This window comes from Anomaloglossus baeobatrachus, chromosome 2, assembly GCF_048569485.1.
Source record: "Anomaloglossus baeobatrachus isolate aAnoBae1 chromosome 2, aAnoBae1.hap1, whole genome shotgun sequence".
Taxonomy (NCBI): Eukaryota; Metazoa; Chordata; class Amphibia; order Anura; family Aromobatidae; genus Anomaloglossus; species Anomaloglossus baeobatrachus.
Genome location: NC_134354.1, coordinates 478544387 through 478568567, shown reverse-complemented (window position 1 = coordinate 478568567; position 24181 = coordinate 478544387). Strand labels below are relative to the sequence as shown.

General features: G+C 43.8%; 1 protein-coding gene across 2 annotated transcripts in view; it reads right to left on the bottom strand.

The window, feature by feature from the left end:
* The window catches only part of LOC142291690 (ATP-binding cassette sub-family C member 5-like), a 229614-nt gene that overhangs the window by 91160 nt on the left and 114273 nt on the right, over positions 1 to 24181 (bottom strand). For both annotated transcript variants that reach the window (XM_075336404.1, XM_075336405.1), the window contains 2 exons: positions 17019 to 17091; positions 15732 to 15935 (listed from right to left, as the gene is read on the bottom strand). In XM_075336404.1, coding sequence (XP_075192519.1) covers positions 15732 to 15935; positions 17019 to 17091 — 277 coding nt within the window. The remainder of the gene's footprint in view (positions 1 to 15731; positions 15936 to 17018; positions 17092 to 24181) is intronic.

The following is a 24181-nucleotide window of genomic DNA, read 5'->3' as shown; positions in this document are numbered from 1 at the left end:
CAAATGGGGAGTTTAAAGTAGATAATTCGTCTTCTGAGATTGAGGGGAGATTGACTTTAGAAAGAAAGGTATCAATAACTTCTTTTGTGGGTTGAGGAGTTTGTGGATCAGAATTAAGATTATAAAGATTTTTATAATATTTTCCAAATCTGCTTTAATATCTTTTGGATGAAAACAGTCTTCCCCATTTTGTTTCTTAATCTTTCTTATTCTGTTTTGAATCCTAATTTCTTTCAGTTTTCTGGACATATATTTAGTGGGTTATGAATTGAAGCATAATGGTTTGCCTTGATTGCACCTATATATTTATCATACTCAGAGAAAAGGGAGTTTTTAATTTCTGTTCTTATCCCAAGGATTTGACGATGAATACTTTGCGAAGGAATTGGAGAATTTTGCTGTAAATCCTCAAGATCTTTTAATTGTGTTTGAAGATTCTTAATTAATTCTTTTCTCTGTCTCTTAATTCTAGCCGAAATTTCAATTAAATGACCTCTAATTACTGCCTTATGTGCATTCCATGTGACAAATGGACAAATAGATTCCGACGTGTTTTCTTGAAAGTAATTTTTTATGTTGGTTTCTAATTCTTCTTTTAACCCCTTCATGACCTTGGACGGATCTATCCATCCAGGATCGTGTCCCGTTAAGCCCCGCCCCCTGCCGCGGGCAGGCGGCGTGGATCGGCACACATATCAGCTATTTTTAACAGCTGACATGTGTGCCTGCTAGCCGCGGGTGGAATCGCTTCTACCCGCGGCCATTAACCCCTTAAATCTTGCTGCCAAAGTCTGGCAGCAAGATCTAAATGCGCGCAGTCATGTTTTTTACTTACCTCCGCCCCCACCGGAAGTCATGTGTGTTATCACGTGACTATCGGTGGTTGCCATCGTAGCACAGGGTCATGTGATGACGCCTGCACCTATGAAGTTTCACTTTCGTTTTCCCTCGGCCGAGAGCAGAGGGAAAAACAAAGTGACTGAATCTGCTGTTTACAGCTGTATTGCTGTGATCAGCAGATAGATAATAGCGATCGGATTGCTGATCGCTATAGCCCCCTAGGGGGACTAGTAAAATAAAAAAAAAGTAAAAAAAAGTTTTCAAAAATAAAAAAAACCCAAAAAAACCTAAAAGTTCAAATCACCCCTCTTTCCCCCCATTGAAAATTAAAGGGTTAAAAAATAAATAAATATACACATATTTGGTATCGCCGAGTTCAGAAATGCCCGATCTATCAAAATATAAAATCAATTAATCTGATTGGTAAACGGCGTAGTGGCAAAAAAATTCCAAACGCCAAAATTACGTTTTTTGGTCGCCGCAAGTTTTACGCAAAATGCAATAACAGGCAATCAAAACGTAGCATCTGCGCAAAAATGGTACCATTATAAACGTCAGCTCGAGACGCAAAAAATAAGCCATCACTGAGCCATATATCCCAAAAAATTAGAACGCTACGTGTTTCGGAAAATGGCGCAAAACGTGCGCCACTTTTATTGGACAAACTTGTGAATTTTTTTTAACCCCTTAGATACATGTAAACCTATACATGTTTGGTGTCTACAAACTCGCACTGACCTGAGGCATCACATAGATACATCAGTTTTATCATATAGTGAACACGGTGAATAAAACATCCCAAAAACTATTGTGCGATCACACTTTTTTTGCATTTTTCCACACTTGGAATTTTTTTGCTGTTTTTCAGTACAATATATGGTAAAACCTATGGTTTTATTTAAAAGTACAACTCGTCCCGCAAAGAACAAGCCCTCATATGGCAAGATTGACAGAATAATAAAAAAGTTACGGTTCTCAGAAGAAAAGGAGCAAAAAACAAAAACGCAAAAACGGAAAGTGCCCGGGGGCTGAAGGGGTTAAATGTGGAGTATGTATTAATGTTGAATTGCATCTCCATATATAATCCATATTTGTTGGGATCCCTAAATCTACTTTACAAATAATTGAGGAATGGTCCGAAAAGGTTTTATGATTTATTGTAAAATTTTTAAATTTTGTAATAGAAAAAATATCTGTAACAGCTAAATCAATACGGGAAAAGGTTTTATGAGGTTCTGAATAAAATGTATATTCTTTAGAGGAAGTATGCAAACAACGAAAAATATCATAAAGTTCATTTGCAAAAAGCCAGTTTTTTTAATGTTGGGTAAATTCCTCTATTTGGAGCTGTGGAATCAAGGTGAGCATCTGGGACAATATTAAAATCACCCAGTTTAAGGAGACCTCCCTTTCTGACCTCTTGGATTTTGGACATGAATTTATTTAAAAAACGAATTTGCCCTTTATTTGGCGCATATAAATTAACTAATGTATGGGGTCTATTATCCAAGTTTGCAATTAAGATAAAAAATCTCCCTTCAGTATCTTTGTATTCCGCAATTAAATCAAAGGTTATAGTGTTCTTAATCATAATTAACACCCCTGCTCTTTTTTTTTCGTTTAGAGAAGAAAAAATGTGTGGGAAATTTTTATTATGAAATTTAGGATGAGAATCTCTAGCAAATTTCACCTTTTGTAAAAACACAACATCTGCTTTGTTATCTCTAATTTCCTTCCACGTGACAAATCTTTTCCTTGGACTACTTAAACCTTTAACATTAAAAGACAAGAAATTTGTAGCCATAAGATGCAAGCCTGCTTAAAATAATGAGAGGGACACAAAAACGAAAGAAAAAAAAAAAGAGTTAAGAATACCTATAATAAACAGTAGAAAATAACTAAATAGCTAATATCCTTATTGCAAGATTAATAATAACATTTTTGAAAACAAAGAGTAAGAGAATTACTATTTTAAGAAATCGCTACTCTACAAGACCTTAAACTATGTAGTTGAATTATAACAAAGTTTACAAGTACAAAGAACACAAAAAGAACTTATAATCTTAGATTAATATCTTCCAAAATCTTTCAAATAATCCGCAGTCGAGAAATTAAAGATCTGATAAGTAGAAGTAACAACTAAACTAACAAACTGATCTCCCAAAGTATCCACTAACAATGGAAGCTCTTCGTGGGGGGAATAAGTTTGTGGAAAAGTAAGTTTCCGAAGCCAACCATGGCAAATGAGGATTTTAGTTAGACTCAGATCAATGTTTCCATAACAACTATTGGAATTAATATCTCCATTAGTAAGTGACTTTAAATCGTGAAATCAAGTGGGTTGATGATGGAGTTGTTGGTGATTTCTTCTGTTATCTAAGGAAGAAAGAAACTTTGTGCCCTTTTCAGGAGTAAAAATCGGTATGGTTTTTCCATTTTGATAAATTAACAATTTTGTAGGGAAGCCCCATCTATAAGCAATACCTTTTTGTCTTAGTATGCTGGTAACAGATGAAAATGACTTTCTAAGAGACGTGTTTTTGGAAAGATCAATGAATACTTTAATCAGATGATAGGGAGATGGAAGGGTTTTCTTTTCTCTCATGTATTTTAAAAGTCTTTCTTTGGTACCAAAAAAATGCAGACGTAAAATAGTATCTCTTGGGGTTTCTTCAGCAATAAAAGATGGTCTTGGCAAACGATGGATACGGTGAATTGTCAACTCTAGATCCGATGCAGATGGAAAAATGTTTAGAAGAAGATTCTTAACATAGTCTAAGAGTTTATTAGATGGAACACTTTCAGGTATACCTCTACGTTTAACATTATTCCTCCTACTCCTGTCTTTGAGGTCTGAAAGTTTCTGTTGGAGGTAATAAACGTCTTTTTTTAGATCAAGTTGATGTTTTTCCAGGGAGTTTGTTTTTTCTTCCACCTGATTAATTTTGACCTCGTTTGCATTTATTCTGCCATTTAATTGTTGTACTGTGTCCTGTAAAACCTTAGTTTGTTTGTCCATTGCTAGCATTAAATTGTGGTTGAATGCATTAATAAGCTCATTGAAGTAAGGGTCTGAGCTATTGATCCTTGTTATTTCTGTATTTGGTGAATTAGAATGTTTTATTTCATCCATGTTTCCAGAATTATTAATTCTAGGTTGAGTCTTATCTGGACTATGAATAGGAGACTCTTGTGAGTCGGAATCGCTAGCTGGCCCTTTCCTTTTTGCATTGGTACCAGCTGGAGTAGTATCCATAGTGGCGACTTTACAATCCTGTGAAGTTTTGGATATCAGAAGAGTATGTTCAGTAGGTTTTGTATAACTTGTTTTTCCAAAATTATTGGAAGAATTAGTTGTTGCATCCTTTTTAACATGTGTTCCTTTTGTTTCTACAACTTGTGAAGTTGAGGAACCTAAACACTTAGTATGAATTTTTTGAGGTTTACCTACATTATTTTGTTTTAAGGATTTGTCGCTCATTTTGTTTTGTGATTTGACTCGGCTACTGTCTATCTCCTACGTATATCTGTATATCTATTCTAGCAAATGTGGGCAGATTAGATTTACTATTGAAACACTTGCAACTGGGTCCAATGAAACTTTAACAGCTTTTAATTCTTTCTCCCAATTTACTCAAAAACCACCAATATACACCAGATGTATTTCACTTTTGTCACTGGCCACGTATTAAGCTGTCAATACTTGCTTAGCAAAAATAGTTTCAACACAGTCTGCACGACTTCACTGAACTCGGAACTAGACGCTCAGTATAAGGTTATATTTTATAGAATAAGTCAATAAATGTGGCTTTTGTGAGAGCTTAAGTCCGCTACTCTTGTCTATGTCTTTATTAACTTCAACTCCTGTTTTAGTAAATACTTGTAAATGAGCCTTATGCTGAGCTGACAGAAATTCACTGAGGAGTTGTCATGGAAACGGCACAGAGACCTCTTCACTCAGGTGTCACATTTCCCTGAGAGATATTTGACTAAAATGTTGTTTTTTTTGTTTTTTTTTTAGAGAATGACCAATGTTTAGGTGATTTTCTATGTTTAGTACTTACATTTATTTGTCCCACAACATCACCTTATCTCCTCAAACAGCCGTTTTTAATTGGTTATATCTCTCCTTCTGAATCTCCTCAGACAAAGTCTCTCAGAAGTGCTGCTCCTCAGAACTGACAAAATTCCTCTTCCGTAATTATCTTTTTTCAGCACCAAAAAAGTCAAAAAAGGTCTCAAAATGTTCCAACAAATATACTGAATAAAATTATATATATTTTCTTGAATTTTTTTCCTCAGTATAGCTTTATAAATCTTTATTTTTAAATCTTTATTTTTATATAGCGCTAACATATTCCGCAGCGCTTCAGATACCTCAGGAACGCTGTCCCCATTGGGGCTCACAATCTAAATTCCCTATCTGTATCCCTAACTTTATAAGTTGATATATATGAATGGCTCTCAGAGCACTCTCTCCCTGTGTCCTACATCATTCTCAGCAGGCCACTACCCGACTAAGTACTTTTTGTCCCCACTGAATGCCACATTATCCCTTCAAATATGGTGCAACTGTGACGCCCTGGGCAAGCCAGGGGTCACAGGTCATAACACCACCACACCCTACACCCCAGTTAGGTACACCAAAGCTAACCAAAAATCCTTGTTGCCTTCCTCCAGGGGCTGATGTCCACACCAGGGGGTGGGCCAGGCGGTTGGCTCCGCCCACCGAGGAGTTCACAGCCCTGGAGGCAGGAGAACCAGGCAGATGAGTTTAGGGAGAGTTTGGAGGAGGAAGTGGAAGCAGTGAGAGATTAAGTTGAGAGTTCAAAGTGAGAGGAAGGAGAAGGAGGACAGTGAGAGTAGTGACAGAAAAGGTGACGGTTGAGAAAGCCTGAAGTTGGTCCGGGTGTGTGCCCCGGACTGAGAACAGCAAGGTCAGCAGACGGCGGTGACTGTCTGCAGGAGAGGCTGCTTGGAGGTTGCCGAAAGGACCGTGGATGGGTGGTGGCCCAGCGGTACCGGAGCGGTATACGAAGAGCAGTCAGCACCATTGGCAGGGGCCTTTCGGATGCCGGCAAGGCTAGGAGTCGCCGTGAATTTGCCAAATCCGTCAGTGAAGGGGACCTCTGGGTCTCTCAACAACCAAGTCCCGATTGAAGGCAACAGTCCAACCGTTAGAGAGAGACACCGCCACGGCCAGGGCACCAGTTTCTCAGGGCCAGCGCCTGCAGGCAAAGTAGGGCTCCTCCGGCCCATATCCAAGTCGGGGAGCGGGTTACCGGTGGGAACCCATCGCTACCAACATCATCTTAGGTGCAGGAAAAGGGACCGTCACAGTCAACTACTGGGGAAAAGCAACTGCAGCCATCCGTGGGAACCGTCTTTCCAGCCGTGTGTTTTACCGAGAACTGTGTCCCTGTCTCAGGCTGAGTGAGTACCACAGTGCCGCGAGGCACAGCGCTGCCCCCCCGCGTCCCTGCACCCCGTGAAGCCCTGCACCGGCCCCGCCATCCCTCATCACCCACCTCATCACTGGGCCCCGGGACAACTACCCCCTACCCACGGAGGGGAGAACCAACAACTTTGCTGCTCCCTGTCACTGCTCCCGGGATCCCCATACAGAGCAGCGGTGGTGTCAACACAATCACCACAACCGTGGGTGGCGTCACGGACAATAAACAATCCCAAAAACCAATCCCTTTTCACTCACGGGCGAGGAGCGCCGCTCGAGTCCCCAGGATCCGGCCCATCGCTCGAGCCACCGAGCAGCAGCAGACCGCAGCAGCAGCGGCAGCCGGACCCGAGCAGTGGGAGAGCGCAGCGTCCCCTCCTCCGCCCGCGACACAACCTTAGGGTAACTCACATACACTATAAAGCCTCATTCCCACATCAGTATTTTTCATCAGTGTTTGTATGCCAAAGCCAGGAGTGGAACTGAAGGCCCAGTCACACACAACGACTTACCAGCGATCCCGAAAACGATGTGATCTGATAAGGATCGCAGGTAAGTCGCTGGGAGATCGCAGGTGAGATGTCACACAGTCAGATCTTACCAGCGATGCAGGAACAATACAGGTCGCAGTAGCGACCTGTATAACAATCTCAGCAGTCACTGTGACCCTGTCACACAGTGTCAAACACAGCGATGTGTCCTGCTCAGCAGGACATCACCTTTGAAGAAAATGGCCTGGACGAGGGGGCGGAGCCGGACATGGCCGAGTGAGGAAGCAGCTTCTCTGAGCTCCTCTCTGCAGAACTCCATAGCACTGGCCCAAGACTCCAAAATGGGCAAATTAACGGGCAAAAAGGCCACAGCACGAACCCCAAAGAAGGCCCCCATGGCTCAAGGCAAAATCGGGGCATATCTGTCTAATCCACGGGGCTCCAGCGCTCTATCGCAGCCCGAGCTGGAAAGGCAGCAAGAATCGCGGCCTGCTGACCCGATAACTGACCTCAAGACGTCGGTGGAGAGGCGGGGGTCGACAGTGGAGTCGCGGGGACCCGGGGGAACCGCGGTGACCACCGACAGCAGTGACGGTCACGGGCTGGGGGATGTGCGGAGGAGCGGCCGACAACATGAATCACAGGCCCCACTCCAAAATGGCCGCCGCACGCTTCCAGACCAGGCCCTGCAGCGTCAGCAAGATGACCCCTCAGCGGCAGCATCACCGCCCGCTACCCCTTCATCGCAGCCCGCGATGGGAATGGAACTTCCCGGTGGCCGGCAGAACATCGACTTACCTCCGGTCGCTTCCAGATGCCTAATGCCTCTTCAGCCTGCAGCACACACGCAGACAGGCTCTGGAGCGGCGTTCGGGAAACATCCATTACAGCAGCGCTCCCAGAGTGAGGGGGTCCCGCGGTCACCAGTCTCCCGCGTTGTCAACAGCACCACCGATGGAGGTAGAAACAAAACCCGGGCACCCCGGCCCCACCGCATACCAAAATCTCCAGCCCGCAGGCGATAACTGGACTGGGGGAGGGGGGAAGGGGCACAGTCATGGCTAGCGACGGCAGCCCCCCATCATTTGCAAAAGGCACAATTATTTACCTGACGGCCCCCCCCTATAGCACCGCCATATACGGGCACTAATGTGGAGCAGAGGGGATCCTACAGCATCCAAGGGCCCCAGGACCAGACTGGGGGGGAACCTCCAAGGGCCCCCTCCTTATACACCCCCTGCGAGGTGGTCCACGGGCTCCTCAAGGGAAAATAGCCCGACGGGCCCAGGAGGTAGCATGGTGGCAACCACTAAAGGTCAGTGGAACGATGGGCCCAGGGCACCAGGGACCCCTCCACAACAGATTACCACAGTAGCACACTTGGGAGGAAATATAAGCACCTCTAGAAGTTCACAAATACTATATGACCCAGCTTTGCAGGACTCTATCGGCTCTTTTTCCACAACATCTTTCTCCACTAATGTGATAAATGAAGAGCGTCCAGCATCCTTAGCAGACCTACGGTCCCTTTTCCAAGCAATGCCCACTAAAAATGATATAGCTGCTCTGGCCAACCAGGTAGTGGCAGAATGTAAGCAAGAATTTGCCCAGCTACGGATGGACCTTTCTTCACTCACCCAAAGGGTGGATGTCCTTACAGACCAACAAACAACATCTCAAGCTGACATCCAATCTGTCCAAGCCATACTGCAGGTTCAGTCCAAGCAGCTATTCTCTCTCCAACAGCACGTGGACGACTTAGAGAATAGAAATCGAAGAAATAACCTGCGTATCAGGGGTCTGCCGGAGTCAATTGCCCCTCCTGACATACCTTCAGTCCTTATTTCAATCTTTAATAATCTACTAAAAAGACCACCCGGGGCCCCCCTGGAACTTGACAGGGCCCACAGGGCATTACGCCCCCCGGACCCAGGGGACCCCCGCCCGAGAGACATTGTATGCAGGGTGCACTATTTTGCAGCAAAGGAAGCTATCCTTCAAGCAGCTCGAAAGAAACAGTCCCTAACGTACAATGGATCTACAATACGCATCATGCCGGATCTTTCGAGACACACCTTAGCTCAGAGGGCGGTTCTCAAACCCTTGTTGGATGTCATTAGAGAAAGGGGTCTCCCGTTTCGTTGGGGTTTTCCCTTTTCTCTGTCGGTACAAAAAAATTCAAGATGGTGGGTAATGCGATCACCAGAAGACCTCCCATCCTTTACCTCAAACCTGGGTCTACCCCCAATCTCCATCTCTCAATGGCCCACCACCTTGCTCCAACCGTGGGTCCCAAGGGAACGCCCAGCCCCTCCCCACGCAAATCCATCCCCCGTTCATGCAAGGGGACTCCCCCCGAGAGAGACTCGGGACCGGAGATTGGGCCGTCCGAGATAAAGGTCAAGATATCGGGGACTACCCAATGTATCGTAAACTTTAACTAGCTAAGTACATAGACTTTACTTTCTAACCTGCCGAGTGCCCAAGGCCCTTATTACTCAAACTTTTGATTATATGCGCCAGTGTTTATGGTAATCTCTAATGTTAACAGTATACTACGGAGCTATCAACGGTTATGTCTGATCTTTTTCTCCCCCAAGTAGGTCGGGACCCTCTGTCTTGCCCGGGTGAGGCGGACAAGCTCCCCCGGAACGTTTGTTCTCAGCTAGTGTATTGTGCGGGAGCTATACCCCTGCTGTTTTCTCTGCTTCAACTCCTATTCTTTTTACTCTTCATCTGCCTTTCACAGTTCACACTTCCTTCTCCCTCCCCAAATGGTGGCCGAGACGGGCTAGTCCGTCCTTATATCTCATGTACCTATAACACTTCAATCTTTTACAGATGGCCAACCTGACAATCGCCTCCTTCAATGCTAAGGGTCTTAACGTGCCGGAGAAGAGAGCACAGGTCCTCTACCACTTCCACAAGCACAAGGTGAAAATAGTATGTTTTCAAGAAACGCATTTCAAACAGGGACACGCCCCTATCTTAAAGAACAAGTACTACCAAACCTGGTTATTTTCAGATAACCCAGAATCCCGCTCAAAGGGAGTGGCGATTGCCATTCACAAGTCTCTTCCACATCAAATTATAAACTGCACATCAGACGGTACGGGACGGTATATTATCCTCTCACTAATAGCTGGAGACCAAACATTCACAATCATAAATGCTTACGCCCCAAACCAGAGACAAGATGACTTTCTGGCTAGCTTTGCAGACACTGCGATGCCCCTAATTAGAGGTACAGCAATTCTCTGTATTGACCTTAATGCTACTCTGGACCCTACATTAGATAACTCCAAGGGGAAGTCCAGCATTTCATACACCACCATCAAACGTATCAAAAGGGTTCTATTAAGTATCCAGCTGTTTGACACTTGGAGAATAACACATCCGTCAGATAGAGACTATAGTTTCTACTCGCACTCACAAGACTCCTACAGTCGTATAGACTACATCTTCATACAGCACAATGCTCTCCCTTGGGTCCGACAGACTGGAATAGGCAGCATATTGTGGTCAGACCACGCCCCAGTATACTGTGAGGTAGAGGTTCCTTCCCTCCCAGCCCCTGCGGGAACATGGCGGCTTAATGAATCTTTGCTCATGGGTGAGCTCTGTGTTTCTGATGTGCTGACCACGATCACTCATTTTTCAGAGGATCATTTGGCAGACGACACAGCCCCCACGTTTAAGTGGGAGACACTGAAGTGCGTCTTGAGGGGCACTTTCATCAAACATGGAGCCCGTATTAAAAAAGAAAAAGCCCAGAATCTAACAGAGGCCCTCCGCGGGGTCTCGAGGTTAGAGCTTGCTCATAAGCGAGCTTTATCAGCCACCACCTTACAGGCCCTCTTGCAGGCCAGATTACAGGTCAAGAAATTGTTGGATGCGTCATACCAGCGCCTGTTGCAAGTGGGAAGGGGGAAATTTTATGAATTCGGGGATAAGCCGGGCAGACTATTGGCAAATGCACTGAAGGAAGGGAAAGCCCACACCCTAATTTCCTGCATTAAAAATACAAGAGACGAGATGCTCTATGCTACTCCTGATATCTCTTCTGCCTTCCATGCGTACTATTCCAAATTATACAATCTGACCCCTCGGTTTCCTGAGATAGACCACGAGCCCCCTACAATGCCCTCTCCCTTTCAACCTCTCAATCAGTCCACAATTGAGGACCTCGAGAAGCCATTTCTTCTTGAGGACATTCTGTCAGTAATCCGTGACACACCCGGTAACAAAAGTCCCGGCCCGGATGGATTCCCAGCCAAATTTTATAAGACGTTTGCAGAACAGTTAGCACCCCTAATGCTCCTTTCTTTTAACGCTATATCAGATGAGACCCCATTCCCTCCCCACTCCATGACAGCTCATGTGGCTTTGCTCCGAAAACCTGGTAAAGACCCTACCGCATGTAGCAGCTTCAGACCAATATCGTTGCTCAATGTGGATTTGAAGATCTATGCTAAGCTTCTTGCAAACAGACTCAATCCCCTTTTGCCAGATCTGGTGCACTTGGACCAAGCAGGATTCGTTCCTGGTAGGGAAGCAAGGGACAACACCCTAAAAACCCTAGACCTGGTCCAACATGCTCACACCCAAAAAATCCCCATGATGATGTTATCGTTAGACGCCGAAAAGGCATTCGATAGAATTTCCTGGCATTCTATTTCTCAGACTTTGTCCCATGTTGGTTTTGGTCCAACCTTCTCATCTAAAATTTTGGCCTTATACTGTTCCCCGACCGCGCGTCTAAAGATTAATGGCACCCTGTCGAGTCCCTTTGATATCCATAACGGGACTCGACAGGGATGCCCCCTATCCCCATTGCTCTATATATTAGTCATGGAGCATCTGTTGTCGGCCATCCGGCTTAACCCCGACATACGGGGGATTAAAGTTGCCACTCAAGAATATAAATGCGCCGCCTTCGCGGATGACCTACTTATTTATGTGCAAAACCCACTCACTTCCCTTCCATCCTTAATGCGTGAACTCAATCGTTTTAGCAAATGGTCCAATTTTAAAATCAACCTTGACAAATCTGAAGCCCTAAACATATCACTTTCCCAAGCAACAGTAGATGCTATAAAACCAAACTTCCCCTTCAAATGGCCACCACACGGCAGTATCGGCTACCTAGGTATCACTATCCCATCTGATGTAACCAGACTTTTCCAGCTTAATTTTCAAAACTTTCTCTCCAAACTCGAGAGGGACCTGACTGTATGGCATAGAGGCACCCTCTCATGGTTTGGTAGGATCAGTGCCCTCAGGATGACAGCCCTGCCCAGACTGCTCTACTTACTCCAGACGGTCCCGGTATATGTCCCGGCGTCGTATTGGGTAAAGTTACAGCGCCTGTTTAATCAATTTGTGTGATCCAAGGGACGGTCCCGACTCGGGAGGAATGTCCTAACTAGGACCAAGGGGGCGGGAGGGGTGGGGCTGCCTGACTGTCGGCGTTATTATCTGGCTGCTGCCCATGCAAGGGTCTTAGACCTCTTACATAACTCTGGATCGAAGCTCTGGGTCCGCCTGGCACACGACCTGTGCCCCTTATCTATTCTATCCATGCCATGGAACTGGCCACTTCTTACCAAACATAAGATAGGAATGTCCTACACCACTAAACAAACATTACAATCAGTACACTCAATGCCACGGATTAAGCGCCTGCTCCAGACTCAGGGACCCCTCATGCCACTGACGGATAACCCTGACTTTTTACCAGGGGCATCGTCTAATAACTTTTTGGGAAGCTCAAAACAGAACCCCCTGAGACTGGGACAGGTGGCACCAGAAGGGGTTCTTCTCCCACTTCCGGACATTGTGGGGCAGAGAGACTTCAAAATGCGGTTCTACTTTGAATATGCCCAACTTAAACACTTCATAACCACGCAGGGGCTAGACCTAACTTGTCCCTCATCCCCAACCCCTTTTGAACTTATCTGTACAGGGACACCCGACACTAGACATGCAATATCAAGGATTTATGGGATCTTGACAGCAGCAGCAGAAACACCACTTCCTCGCTTCTGTACTGCTTGGGAGGCAGAGCTCGGCCAGACATTCTCCAGGGATCAATGGGAACGATGCTTCCGCCTGACCCACAAGTCAGCGGTTGCAACGAGAATGCAAGAGACTTGCTACAAAATTCTCTCCAGGTGGTACAAGGTCCCGTCATCCCTTCATAAGTGGTGCCCCGAAATCCCTGACACATGCTGGCGGTGCGGAGCACAGGGAGGTACCATGGCCCATATCTGGTGGTACTGTCCGAGCTTGGCGGCCTTCTGGAGCAAGGTGCTGGTGGGCATCCAGGAGGTCACAGGGATCTTAGTCCCCAGTCGCCCCGAGGCAGCCCTATTGTTTATGTTTAAAATACCAGAAAAGGTGTATAAAAAAATCTCTTACCGGACATCTACTCCAGGCCGCCAAGACAGTAATCCCACGACATTGGAAAGACCCTACCCCCCCGTCCATAGAGGAATGGGCGACAGAAGTAAATGTAATACACCGCATGGAGATGGTAATGGCTCAATCGCGAGGCCAGCTAGTGGAAGCCTCCTCTAAATGGTATCAGTGGGAATCTTTTCTCTCTGACCCAAGGTTTCTTGCCCTCGTTGACCCTCAGTAAACAAGACCCTCAGCTAGCCACACCTTCCATAGTCATTTTCATTCTTTTCAGGTTCACGCCCAACAGACGGGACGCCAGTCTCGGCCAACATACTCCTATCCACATCTTTCCCCCTACGGTTCTCCCCCTCTTGTCTCCCCCACCCACTTCTGATCTACTCTTTGCCTTGTTCATCCTTCTTTACCTTTACTTTGGTTTCTTGTTCTCTATTAGTAAGTCATGTTGTTTGATTATTTCCTCAACGACAGTTGTAAAGATTACTGAGCCTGTGGCCTTTAGCCGCCGTGATGGCTCCTTGTTTATCAAAATTGTATTCAATGGTTTGCAATGTTGTTGTACTCTTTCCTTTGAAAACCAATAAAACTTTAAATTAAAAAAAAGAAAATGGCCTGGACCATTCTGCAAAGACTAGCGATCTCACAGCAGCGGCCTGATCGCTGGTAGATGTCACACATAACGAGATCGCTAACGGGATCGCTACTGTGTCACCAAACGGTGACTCAGCAGCGATCTCGCTAGCGATCTCGTTATGTGTGACGGTACCTTTACAGAGAAAAGCTATCATTAAAAGATTGACACCTTTTCTGTGTTTTGGGGACAATCCTGTTTTTTTCATACAAATACTAATGAAATACTAATTAAAAACACTGATGTGTGAATTAAGCTTAATGGAGAGTGACTTCTTGGTATATTCTCTCCAGAGAACAAGAAGTAGGCATAGGCAACTGCTTTCTCAGACTGAATCAGAACAACCAATGATTCTGGAGTGAACTCCCACTCATCCCACTCACACACTCAATGGGAGGTCTATCAAACATCAGTTCCATGATCACAGCCCAGGCAATGAGCCCAGGTGTTGGTGTTCAGTGATGCAGTTCCATCCAAATAGCTAGAACTGAACATCATAAGGCCATGCTATTACTGCTGCTGCTGCAGTAAAATAATGCACACTATAGTGGAAGCAGACCCCATTATTTTCATTGGTATACTTTTCTGCCATTTGTATCCATTATCTAACAGATCCTTCCTCTGCATAAATTACGTTTCTCTGTTTCTAGAAACAAAACTCAAAAACCCAGGTGGGCTGTCCAGCTACACCAGACCCTCAATGTGAAGCCACATATTATTTTTGAGTGATCTGCAAATAGAGTTTTAGACACAAAAAAAAGGTCTAACGTAGATGCCCTAATTTGAGCAAAATTGTGCCAACATTTGGCATATTTCCTTCCAAGGTTGAGGTACAGTAATACTATTTCTGTCCCGTTCTTGTTTTGATTTACAGGCGTCAAATCATTCCTGATCATATCTAAGGTTTCTCCATGTTCTCAAGTGTCTGTGTCAGCCATTACTCACAGCTTAGGGTTAGGGGTACTTTACACGTTGCGACATCGCTAGCATCGGCTAGCGATGTCGAGCGCGATAGTACCCGCCCCCGTCGCACATGCGATATCTGGTGATCGCTGCCATAGTGAACATTATCGCTACGGCAGCTTCACACGCACATACCTTGGCGGCGACATTGCGGTGACCGCTGAACAATCCCTCCTTCAAGGGGGAGGTGCATTCGGCATCACCGCGATGTCACTAAGCGGCCGGCCAATAGAAGCTGAGGGGAGGAGGAGAGCGGGACATAACATCCCGCCCACTTCTTTCCTTCCGCATTGTCGGTGGACGCAGGTAAGGAGATGTTTGTCGTTCCTGCGGCTTCACACACAGCGATGTGTGGTGCTGCAAAAACGACAAACAACATCGTATCTGCAGCTGGAGCGACATTATGAAAATGAACAACGTGACACAGATCAGCGATTTTTGATTGTTTTGCGCTCGTTCATCGTCGCTCCTAGGATTTACACATTGCGATGTCTCTACCGGCGCCCAATGTGCGTCACAACAACCATGACCCCGACGATATATCGGTAGCGATGTCGCAACATGTAAAGTACCACTTAGTTGCGATGTACCAATCTAGACAATAAGCAAGCTCCTCTGGGTAAGACAACACTGATCAGCTGGCTATACATCTGCAATGCTGATCACCCGTGGTGGCCAATGGGCACAACATTTTGTTAAAGACTTGTAGCCATTGGCCATCAAATGTGCAGAGTTACAACTGCATGAAGCAGTGTGGTCTCACCCTCTGAACTCCATGCTAATAGGGTCTTACGTAAACTGATACACTGTCTGTATTACTTTGCAGATAAATTAGGATCTCTGAAATTATTCTAATATATGGTATGTACTGTACTGGAAATCATTTGTATTCAAAAAATGCTGTAATGCAAACTAAATATCTGTTCAGTACCTGTAATTGATGTGTGACATATAAGACACTCCTGTTGTGCATTCCAGTTTTAATTGCCTTGCTGAATAACTCTGCTCCCACGTAAACATCTACAGCACTGAGGGGATCATCCAAAAGAACCATGCTGTTTGAACTATAGAGTGCACGAGCCAAACTGATCCTCTGTTTCTGGCCACCACTTAGATTGACGCCACGTTCTCCTATCTATAGAAAAAAAAATAGAATAATTAGGCTACATTCACAATTCAGTTTGACATTTCTAAGTGCTCTTCATTTTTTTCTCAAGAATGCACTAAGATCCATAGAGTAAAGTAGATGTGTCCACAGCCGTTAAAACCACTGATCCAAAAGTGAGATCTATGAAACTCAGAGCATGTCCTATTCCACTCCGATTTGCAGATATGACTCAATCTAGTCTATGGAGATCTGTGAGACAGGGATGCAAATTGGAAGGCTTCAGATTACTTTCGTGTCTCACAGATCTGCTGCTTAGGCCGGAGTCACACTTGCGTGAGGATCGCATTGCTCACAACCGCTGGTGGCTCTCCTGACAAGAGTGGGTCAGCTTCATGTATTTCTATGCAGCTGACACACTTCTGTGTTGTTGTTGTTGCTGTTTTGTTTTTGAAAATTTCTTGCATTTGTTTTTTCTACAACTTTATTGACATTCTTAAGCGTGGATTAAATGCACTTTGGATGCATTTCCTCTGCGGAAACACACTAAAATTGCATATGCGTCTTTTGCCTGTAGTTTTTCTATATCTAATGCAGAAAACTCATCATGTTTGCAAGAGAAATTGACATGCTGCGGATTTGAAACATGCACCGCAGGTCAATTTACGCTTAGTAAAAAAGAAGCAGTGAGCAGGAGATTTCTATTTATCACATCCACTTTGCTGGAAATGTGTAAAACAAACTCATCAAAAACTCATTGTGGGAACGTAGCCTTATACTTTTCCTCTGATTGTTCCACTTCTGGTTTTGGCTTACAAATCCTTAGGTAAAAACTCACCAAATACTCAACATGAATGCATGTGGTGTAATAGTCTAGTTTAGCTCATATATCATCTAGAGGGGAATCTTTATTAGGTTACATCACATGTAATAGGTGGAACATCACATGCTAAAATGATAATCACTAAACCATCCACTTAGTTCATGTGATCTGAATAATCTTAACTTAGCATAAATGATTTTATCCTTTCAAGCTTTGGGGTACAATGTGAATTGTAATTCTGTTTATATGTGTCCGTATATGAATATTCTACAGCCTTTGGGTCAGTTTACCTCTGTCAAGTCTCCATCAGGCAGGCAGTGAATATCGGGAAACAAGCAGCATGCTTCCAATGTACTCTTGTATCTATAAGAGAGGGAAAATTAGATTCAAGAAACCCACAATAGTAGAAAAATACAAAGACGCTGATTTATCATCGCTGTATCTCCAGAATTTTTAGAGTTAATTGCTCTTTTTTAATGTCTTTAAAGAGAACCTGTCACCAGATTTTTGAGGTATAAACCAAAACTAGCACATTAAGCAGCACCTGTTCTTGATTCTATAAAGGGGCACTTTACCCCCTAATTACCCCTGTACACCCCAGAAATGCCTTTAGAAAATCTCCAGTGCTGTATGAAAATCTTTGGGTCCGATCTGATGGGCGTTGTTGGTTGCGGCTCCTGTCCCTCCTCTCCATGCTGATCGCCGTTATTTTGTAATGATTGATGTGAATGACGCCATCTGCACCATCCACATCACCGAGCAAAATCTCAGACATTGCCAGCTGAAGCAGGGGCACTTTGCTCTGACCTACTGCACACCAATGCATTTGGTCTGCCCGCAGTAGTGCACAGCAAAGTGTGCCTGTGCGAGCCAGCAATGTCTCTGCACAGGTGCAAGATTTTGCCCGACGATGTGGATGGCGCAGGAAGCGTCATCCACATCAATTATCACAAGAGGACAGCCATCAGCGCAAAGAGGAGGAACAGGAGCCACAACCAATGACGCCCATCAGACCAGACCCAAAGATTTACATTCAAAGAGGGAGATTTCAAAAGGTGTTTGAACACCTCATATTGGAGGAGTCAGGGAACAACACGCACCTTTATAAAATACAGCACAATGAGCATTGGTGAGAAACCCAATTTAGAATTATGCACAAGGCAATTTATGGTTTCAATCTCCCTCCATCAGCAACAAAGCCAGACAGGCTTACGTTTTGCCCTAAATGTAAGAGTAGTGGAATAGATCTCCTTCACCGGTTATGGTCCTGCCCCCATTTAAGTCCATTATGGTCACAGATCACAAGTTGTATACAAAAGGTGTGGGGTCTTGAAGTTCGGCTCTCACCTGGGTTTGCTCTTTTTCACCATTGGGAGGAGGGGAACGATACTAAAGGGAAGATGACTAAACCACCCAGACTTATACATGTGATACTTCTGGCATCCAAGAGAGTGATACTTAATAAATGGTTGCCGTCTAGGGTCCCCACGATTCAAGAGATCTTGGGTCAGCTCATGCATCTTCTTGAAATAGAAGGATTGGATGCAGAAAGGAGGGCGGAGAGAATACGACAGCACTTTAAAAAATGGAAGAAATTCATATTGGCCTACTGTACTCGGGAGGAGATAGTCAGGATAATGTCACCTTTCAAAGACATTGGATGGCTTGGAGGTGGAAGGAGGAAAGGCCGAAAGGTGACTAAGAGGAACCAAGTTGAGCAAGGAGGAAATAACCGATTTTGAGTGGGACTTCTTTATTCTATGTCATTACCATGTTCACAAGAGTTAAATGGGGGGAATGATAAGTATGTTGAGTTAAGGGGTCGCTACTTTCCTTTGCTTTACCTTGCCATGTTACGGTTATTGATTCTAAAAATTTGTATGGAATTTGTGATGATCAAACAGGACAATGTAATGTTTTTGAATTGAATTTTCAATGCTGAATTCGTTTATGCCAGTGTTATATGTTATTGAAAAATTTGAATAAAAATATAGTTAAAAAAAAATACAGCACAGGTGCTGCTGAAGGTGCTAGTTTTGGTTTATACCTAAAAAATCTGGTGACATGTTTCCTTTAATATCTCTGTCTTATTGTTTTGTGTCACTTTTTATGTTACCTCAATATTTTTGCTTATATACTGTAGATGTTTTAGATAGATTCATGAAATCTGACTTTTACCAATTATCACATTTTTGGGGTCACATCTCATTCCAGTCCCACCTAGTTTAAGATTTTTAAGTTTTCATTTTGAAACATTTTTGTGAATTTTTGAAAGATTTGCAATTGGGGTTGACAATTGCCAAATTCAAAGGCCATGTGCACCATTTTGATGAATTTGGTGCAAAAAACTAGCTATTTCCCGGGTTATTCACCTATCAGCTGAACCGATATCTTTAGCCCATGTGCCCACCTAGACTTTGGGCTTAGAGGAGCTACTTCACCCAGTGAGAATCCTTTTAACAAGTATGATGAAAAAGCTATATTGTTTTTTATTACCCTTTATGTATGGTGTGCGCCATATGAAATAAATAATGTGACGGTTGTATAATTCTTGACTTGGAATTTATTTTCATTATACAAAAGCTGAGTTTTTAGTGCCAAAACAGCTTTTTGTGAGGTATGTGCGCTGCTTTGTGGGGGTGGGGGTTCAGGTTTTTTTTTTACACATTTTATTTAACTTATTTTTTATTTTTTTTACTTAGTCTCATTTTGGGACATGCATATTTTTCACTTTGATTATTGGTTCTGCTCTGATTCAGCCTGTAAGCCCCTGTTTAGAATAAAGTCTAACAGGCCACTATAACCTGAGGTTATCGGGTGACCTCATAGAGCCAATATTATTAATGGGAGAGTGCGCTCCTTCTTTTAACCACTTAAATACCATTGTTGCAATTAAAAGCAGCATATAAGGAGTTAATCAGCACCGATCAGTTCCAAAACTCGTCTGGGCAGATCAGGGCCGGCTCCAGGTTTTTGTGGGCCCCGGGCGGAAGAGTCCCAGTGGGCCTCATCCACACACAGACACCGATACGAACATATACATATTTAAAGACAAACTCACAAAAATACATATAAACAGACAAATATATACAGTCATATACACTTACAGACACACACACACACACACAAGTCTGCTGCATACAGACAGACACACACACACACAACTCTGCTACATACAGACAAACACATACAACTCTGCTACATACAAACACATACAGCTCTGCTACATACAGACAAACACACACACAAACTCTGCTACATACAGACAAACACATACAACTCTGCTACATACAAACACATACAACTCTGCTACATACAGACAAACACATACAACTCTGCTACATACAGACAAACACATACAACTCTGCTACATACAGACAAACACATACAACTCTGCTACATACAGACAAACACATACAACTCTGCTACATACAGACAAACACATACAACTCTGCTACATACAGACAAACACATACAACTCTGCTACATACAGACAAACACATACAACTCTGCTACATACAAACACATACAACTCTGCTACATACAAACACATACAACTCTGCTACATACAAACACATACAACTCTGCTACATACAAACACATACAACTCTGCTACATACAAACACATACAACTCTGCTACATACAAACACATACAACTCTGCTACATACAGACAAACACATACAACTCTGCTACATACAGACAAACACATACAACTCTGCTACATACAAACACATACAACTCTGCTACATACAAACACATACAACTCTGCTACATACAGACAAACACATACAACTCTGCTACATACAGACAAACACATACAACTCTGCTACATACAAACACATACAACTCTGCTACATACAAACACATACAACTCTGCTACATACAGACAAACACATACAACTCTGCTACATACAGACAAACACATACAACTCTGCTACATACAGACAAACACATACAACTCTGCTACATACAGACAAACACATACAACTCTGCTACATACAGACAAACACATACAACTCTGCTACATACAGACAAACACATACAACTCTGCTACATACAAACACATACAACTCTGCTACATTCAGACAAATGCACACAACTCTGCTACATTCAGACAAACACAACTCTGCTACATACAGACAAACACATACAACTCTGCTACATACAGACAAACACATACAACTCTGCTACATACAAACACATACAACTCTGCTACATACAAACACATACAACTCTGCTACATACAAACACATACAACTCTGCTACATACAAACACATACAACTCTGCTACATACAAACACATACAACTCTGCTACATACAAACACATACAACTCTGCTACATACAGACAAACACATACAACTCTGCTACATACAGACAAACACATACAACTCTGCTACATACAAACACATACAACTCTGCTACATTCAGACAAATGCACACAACTCTGCTGCTCTGTGGGGCCCACACCCGCGGCTTGGCGGGGACAGCACCAGCGGCAGCACCCGCGGCTCGGCGGGGCCCACACCCGCGGCTCGGCGGGGCCAGCACCCGCGGCTCGGCGGGTACAGCACCCGCGGCACTGGCAGCACCTGCGGCTCGGCAGGGCCCACACCCGCGGCTCGGCGGGGCCAGCACCCGCGGCTCGGCGGGGCCCACACCCGCGGAATCGGCGGGTGGGGGCATTGGCAGGGGCCAGGGCATACATCCAGGGGGTAGAAGCAGCTCACCGGGGCCTATAATGGGGAGGCGGGGAGGGCACTTACCCGATTAGGTCACGGTGGAGAGGGGGCCCACACAGCGCCGGACAGAAGCTCGCCTCCTTCATCTGTGGGACTGAGAAGGCGGTAGCTCCGCCCACAGATGAAATTCAAACGAGGATGTCTGCGCGCCTTAAAGTGACGGCGCCGCAGATTGCTGCCGAGGACTGCGGTCCCCGGAACTCGGCCGGGGACCGCAGAACTGTAAAGGCGAGTGGGCCCCGGCCAAGGGACAGGAGAACTGACGAGGCCGAGTGGGCCCCCCCGGCTCTCCAGGGCCCCGGCATTTGCCCGGGTTTGCCGGGTGCTGACGCCGGCCCTGGGGCAGATGCCACAGGGTGTCAACTGTCATAGACAGATGACATCCTCTGGATTTTGCTCTCTGGGGGTGCTACACTCTTATTACTAAGTGGTGTGAAAATGCGGTGCTGAGGAATTGGGTGTCTTAATGGCTTCCATTAAAAGGCAGATTGGCGGTTATTGAGAGATTAAGAATGAGTATATTTTTCCACTATGTTTCAATACATTTTTCATGTTGAATTGGACACATGATGTCATAGGTGACGCAGAGCAAAAAAAAAACCTGTTCACTCTATTTTGCCTCATTGTTGAAAGCAAACTATTTGGCACTTAAAGGGTTATTCCCATCTCCAAGATCCTATCCCAATATGTAGTAGGTGTAATAATAATATTAGCAAACACATCAAATTAGAAATGTAGTATAGTTCTCCTGATTCACTATTTCGCTTACATCAAGTGCAGGGCTTAGATATCCATGATTACAATCATGCATATAGTCACAATTGTTATTTAGTCAGTTGCTTGTGGTCATAACCATAATTCTTTGGTCACATATTAGTGCTAGGTTAAGCTGCCATGATGAGTTTTTGGTGATTTTGTTGATACTGCATATTTGCGCTGTATAAAAAATGAGCATCTTAGGCTACGTTCCCATGATGAGCTTTTAGTGAGTTTTTGATCTTGCAGGTTTTCTCCAGTATTTCAGCATCTACTAGATAGGTTAGCTTATTTAATTTTTTTATTGTGTTTTGTGATTTATTTATTTTTTTACACGCATTTTTATCACATTTTTTGTGTTTTTTGTCTGTCTAGTATTTTATGTTTTAAATATAGCTGCTCTATTTTTCCTGTTAAATGGCTTTGGATAACACTTTCTTCATCTAAAGGCCCCGAGACACACAGAGATAAATCTTTGGCAGATCTGTGGTTGCAGTGAAATCATGGACATATTGTTCCATTTGTATACAGCCACAAATCTGGCACTGATTGTCCACAATTTCACTGCAACCACAGATCTGCCACAGATCTGCCACAGATCTGCCACAGATCTGCCACAGATCTGCCACAGATTTATCTCTGTGTGTGACAGGGCCTTAAGAAAGGATTACATGTGTTTATCTCCACAGAGGAAACACACTAAAAATGTCCTGAGATTTCTTTAAATCCCATCCATTTTGCTGGACCTGTAAGACTGCATTTTTTAAGTAGTAAAAATATGCAGGATCAAAAATTCACAAAATAATGATTGTGGAAACTTAAGTTTAGATGTGGAAAATCAGCAGGTAAAATATGCTACGGAAATGCAAAATCTATGTAATCCACACAACTGAACTAAGAACGTTTTGTCAAAGCAAAGTATCAAAAACAAAGCAGCTTTATGTAAAACGTAACATACCAGAGGAGTTAAAAATGTGTGTTAAAAAATGCACTCATAGGCTTGCTTGATCCCCGCTTTTAAATTTGAAACTTGACATTTCTACTCCTGAGCTTGCTTTTCTTAATACTAGCAGTTTGAACATCGGCATAATCTTTAAATTTTTGAAGTTTTGAATAAGAATACGTTCTTTGCCTATATTCTCTGAATTTCAATTCTGGTACTGCAAATCCACGAACTTGTTGTGTTCATCATTACATACGCTTCAAAGGTTTTGAAAATGCCTAAGAATCGATATGCTGCTTGTACGGGACACCGGCAGGCTGCTCTCTGCAGATTGCTTTCTTTGCATAACTTGTTATATGACTCTATGTTGGTTTTTTTTTGTAATCCTGATAACTTCCAATAAAAATAGATTGAACATAAAAAATGCACTCAAATACCATAAACGCAAGTAACCTACGGTAATTTATGTAACTGGTGCAGAAATGCTGCAGAAAATCTGCTACATCAAAAACTCACCAATTTTTGATGCTGCAGATTTAGCGAGAGTAAAAAAGAAACAGACAATGGGCTTTAGGACGCAGTAAATTGTATGGTGGTAGATGGGAGCTATATTCCTCCTAGCATGTGCCTTTTGCACTTGTAAGCAGCAGAGAAGAGGTTAATCCTGGCCTGGATTAATTTCTGTGCTAGTTCAGGTTTTGAGGCAATGCCCAATGTGCACAGGTGTATGATTAGCACAGCATAAATAGACAGCCAGAACTTCTCAGTGTGAGGGTGATTAGGATGCCAGCCAGCATGTCAATATGCCAATATGTGGATTGCTTGTGCCTGTTATATTATACTAGAAGGTGGCCCGATTCTAACGTATGTGTATGTAGGTTAGCAGATTGAATAATAATATAATCAGTAAGTCTTGAATAATGATGGTTCATTTCTTGCTCGTTGGTCTCCTGCTGTGCAGAACGCATCGGCGTGTTTGACAGTGGGAGACCAACGATCTGAATGGGCAGG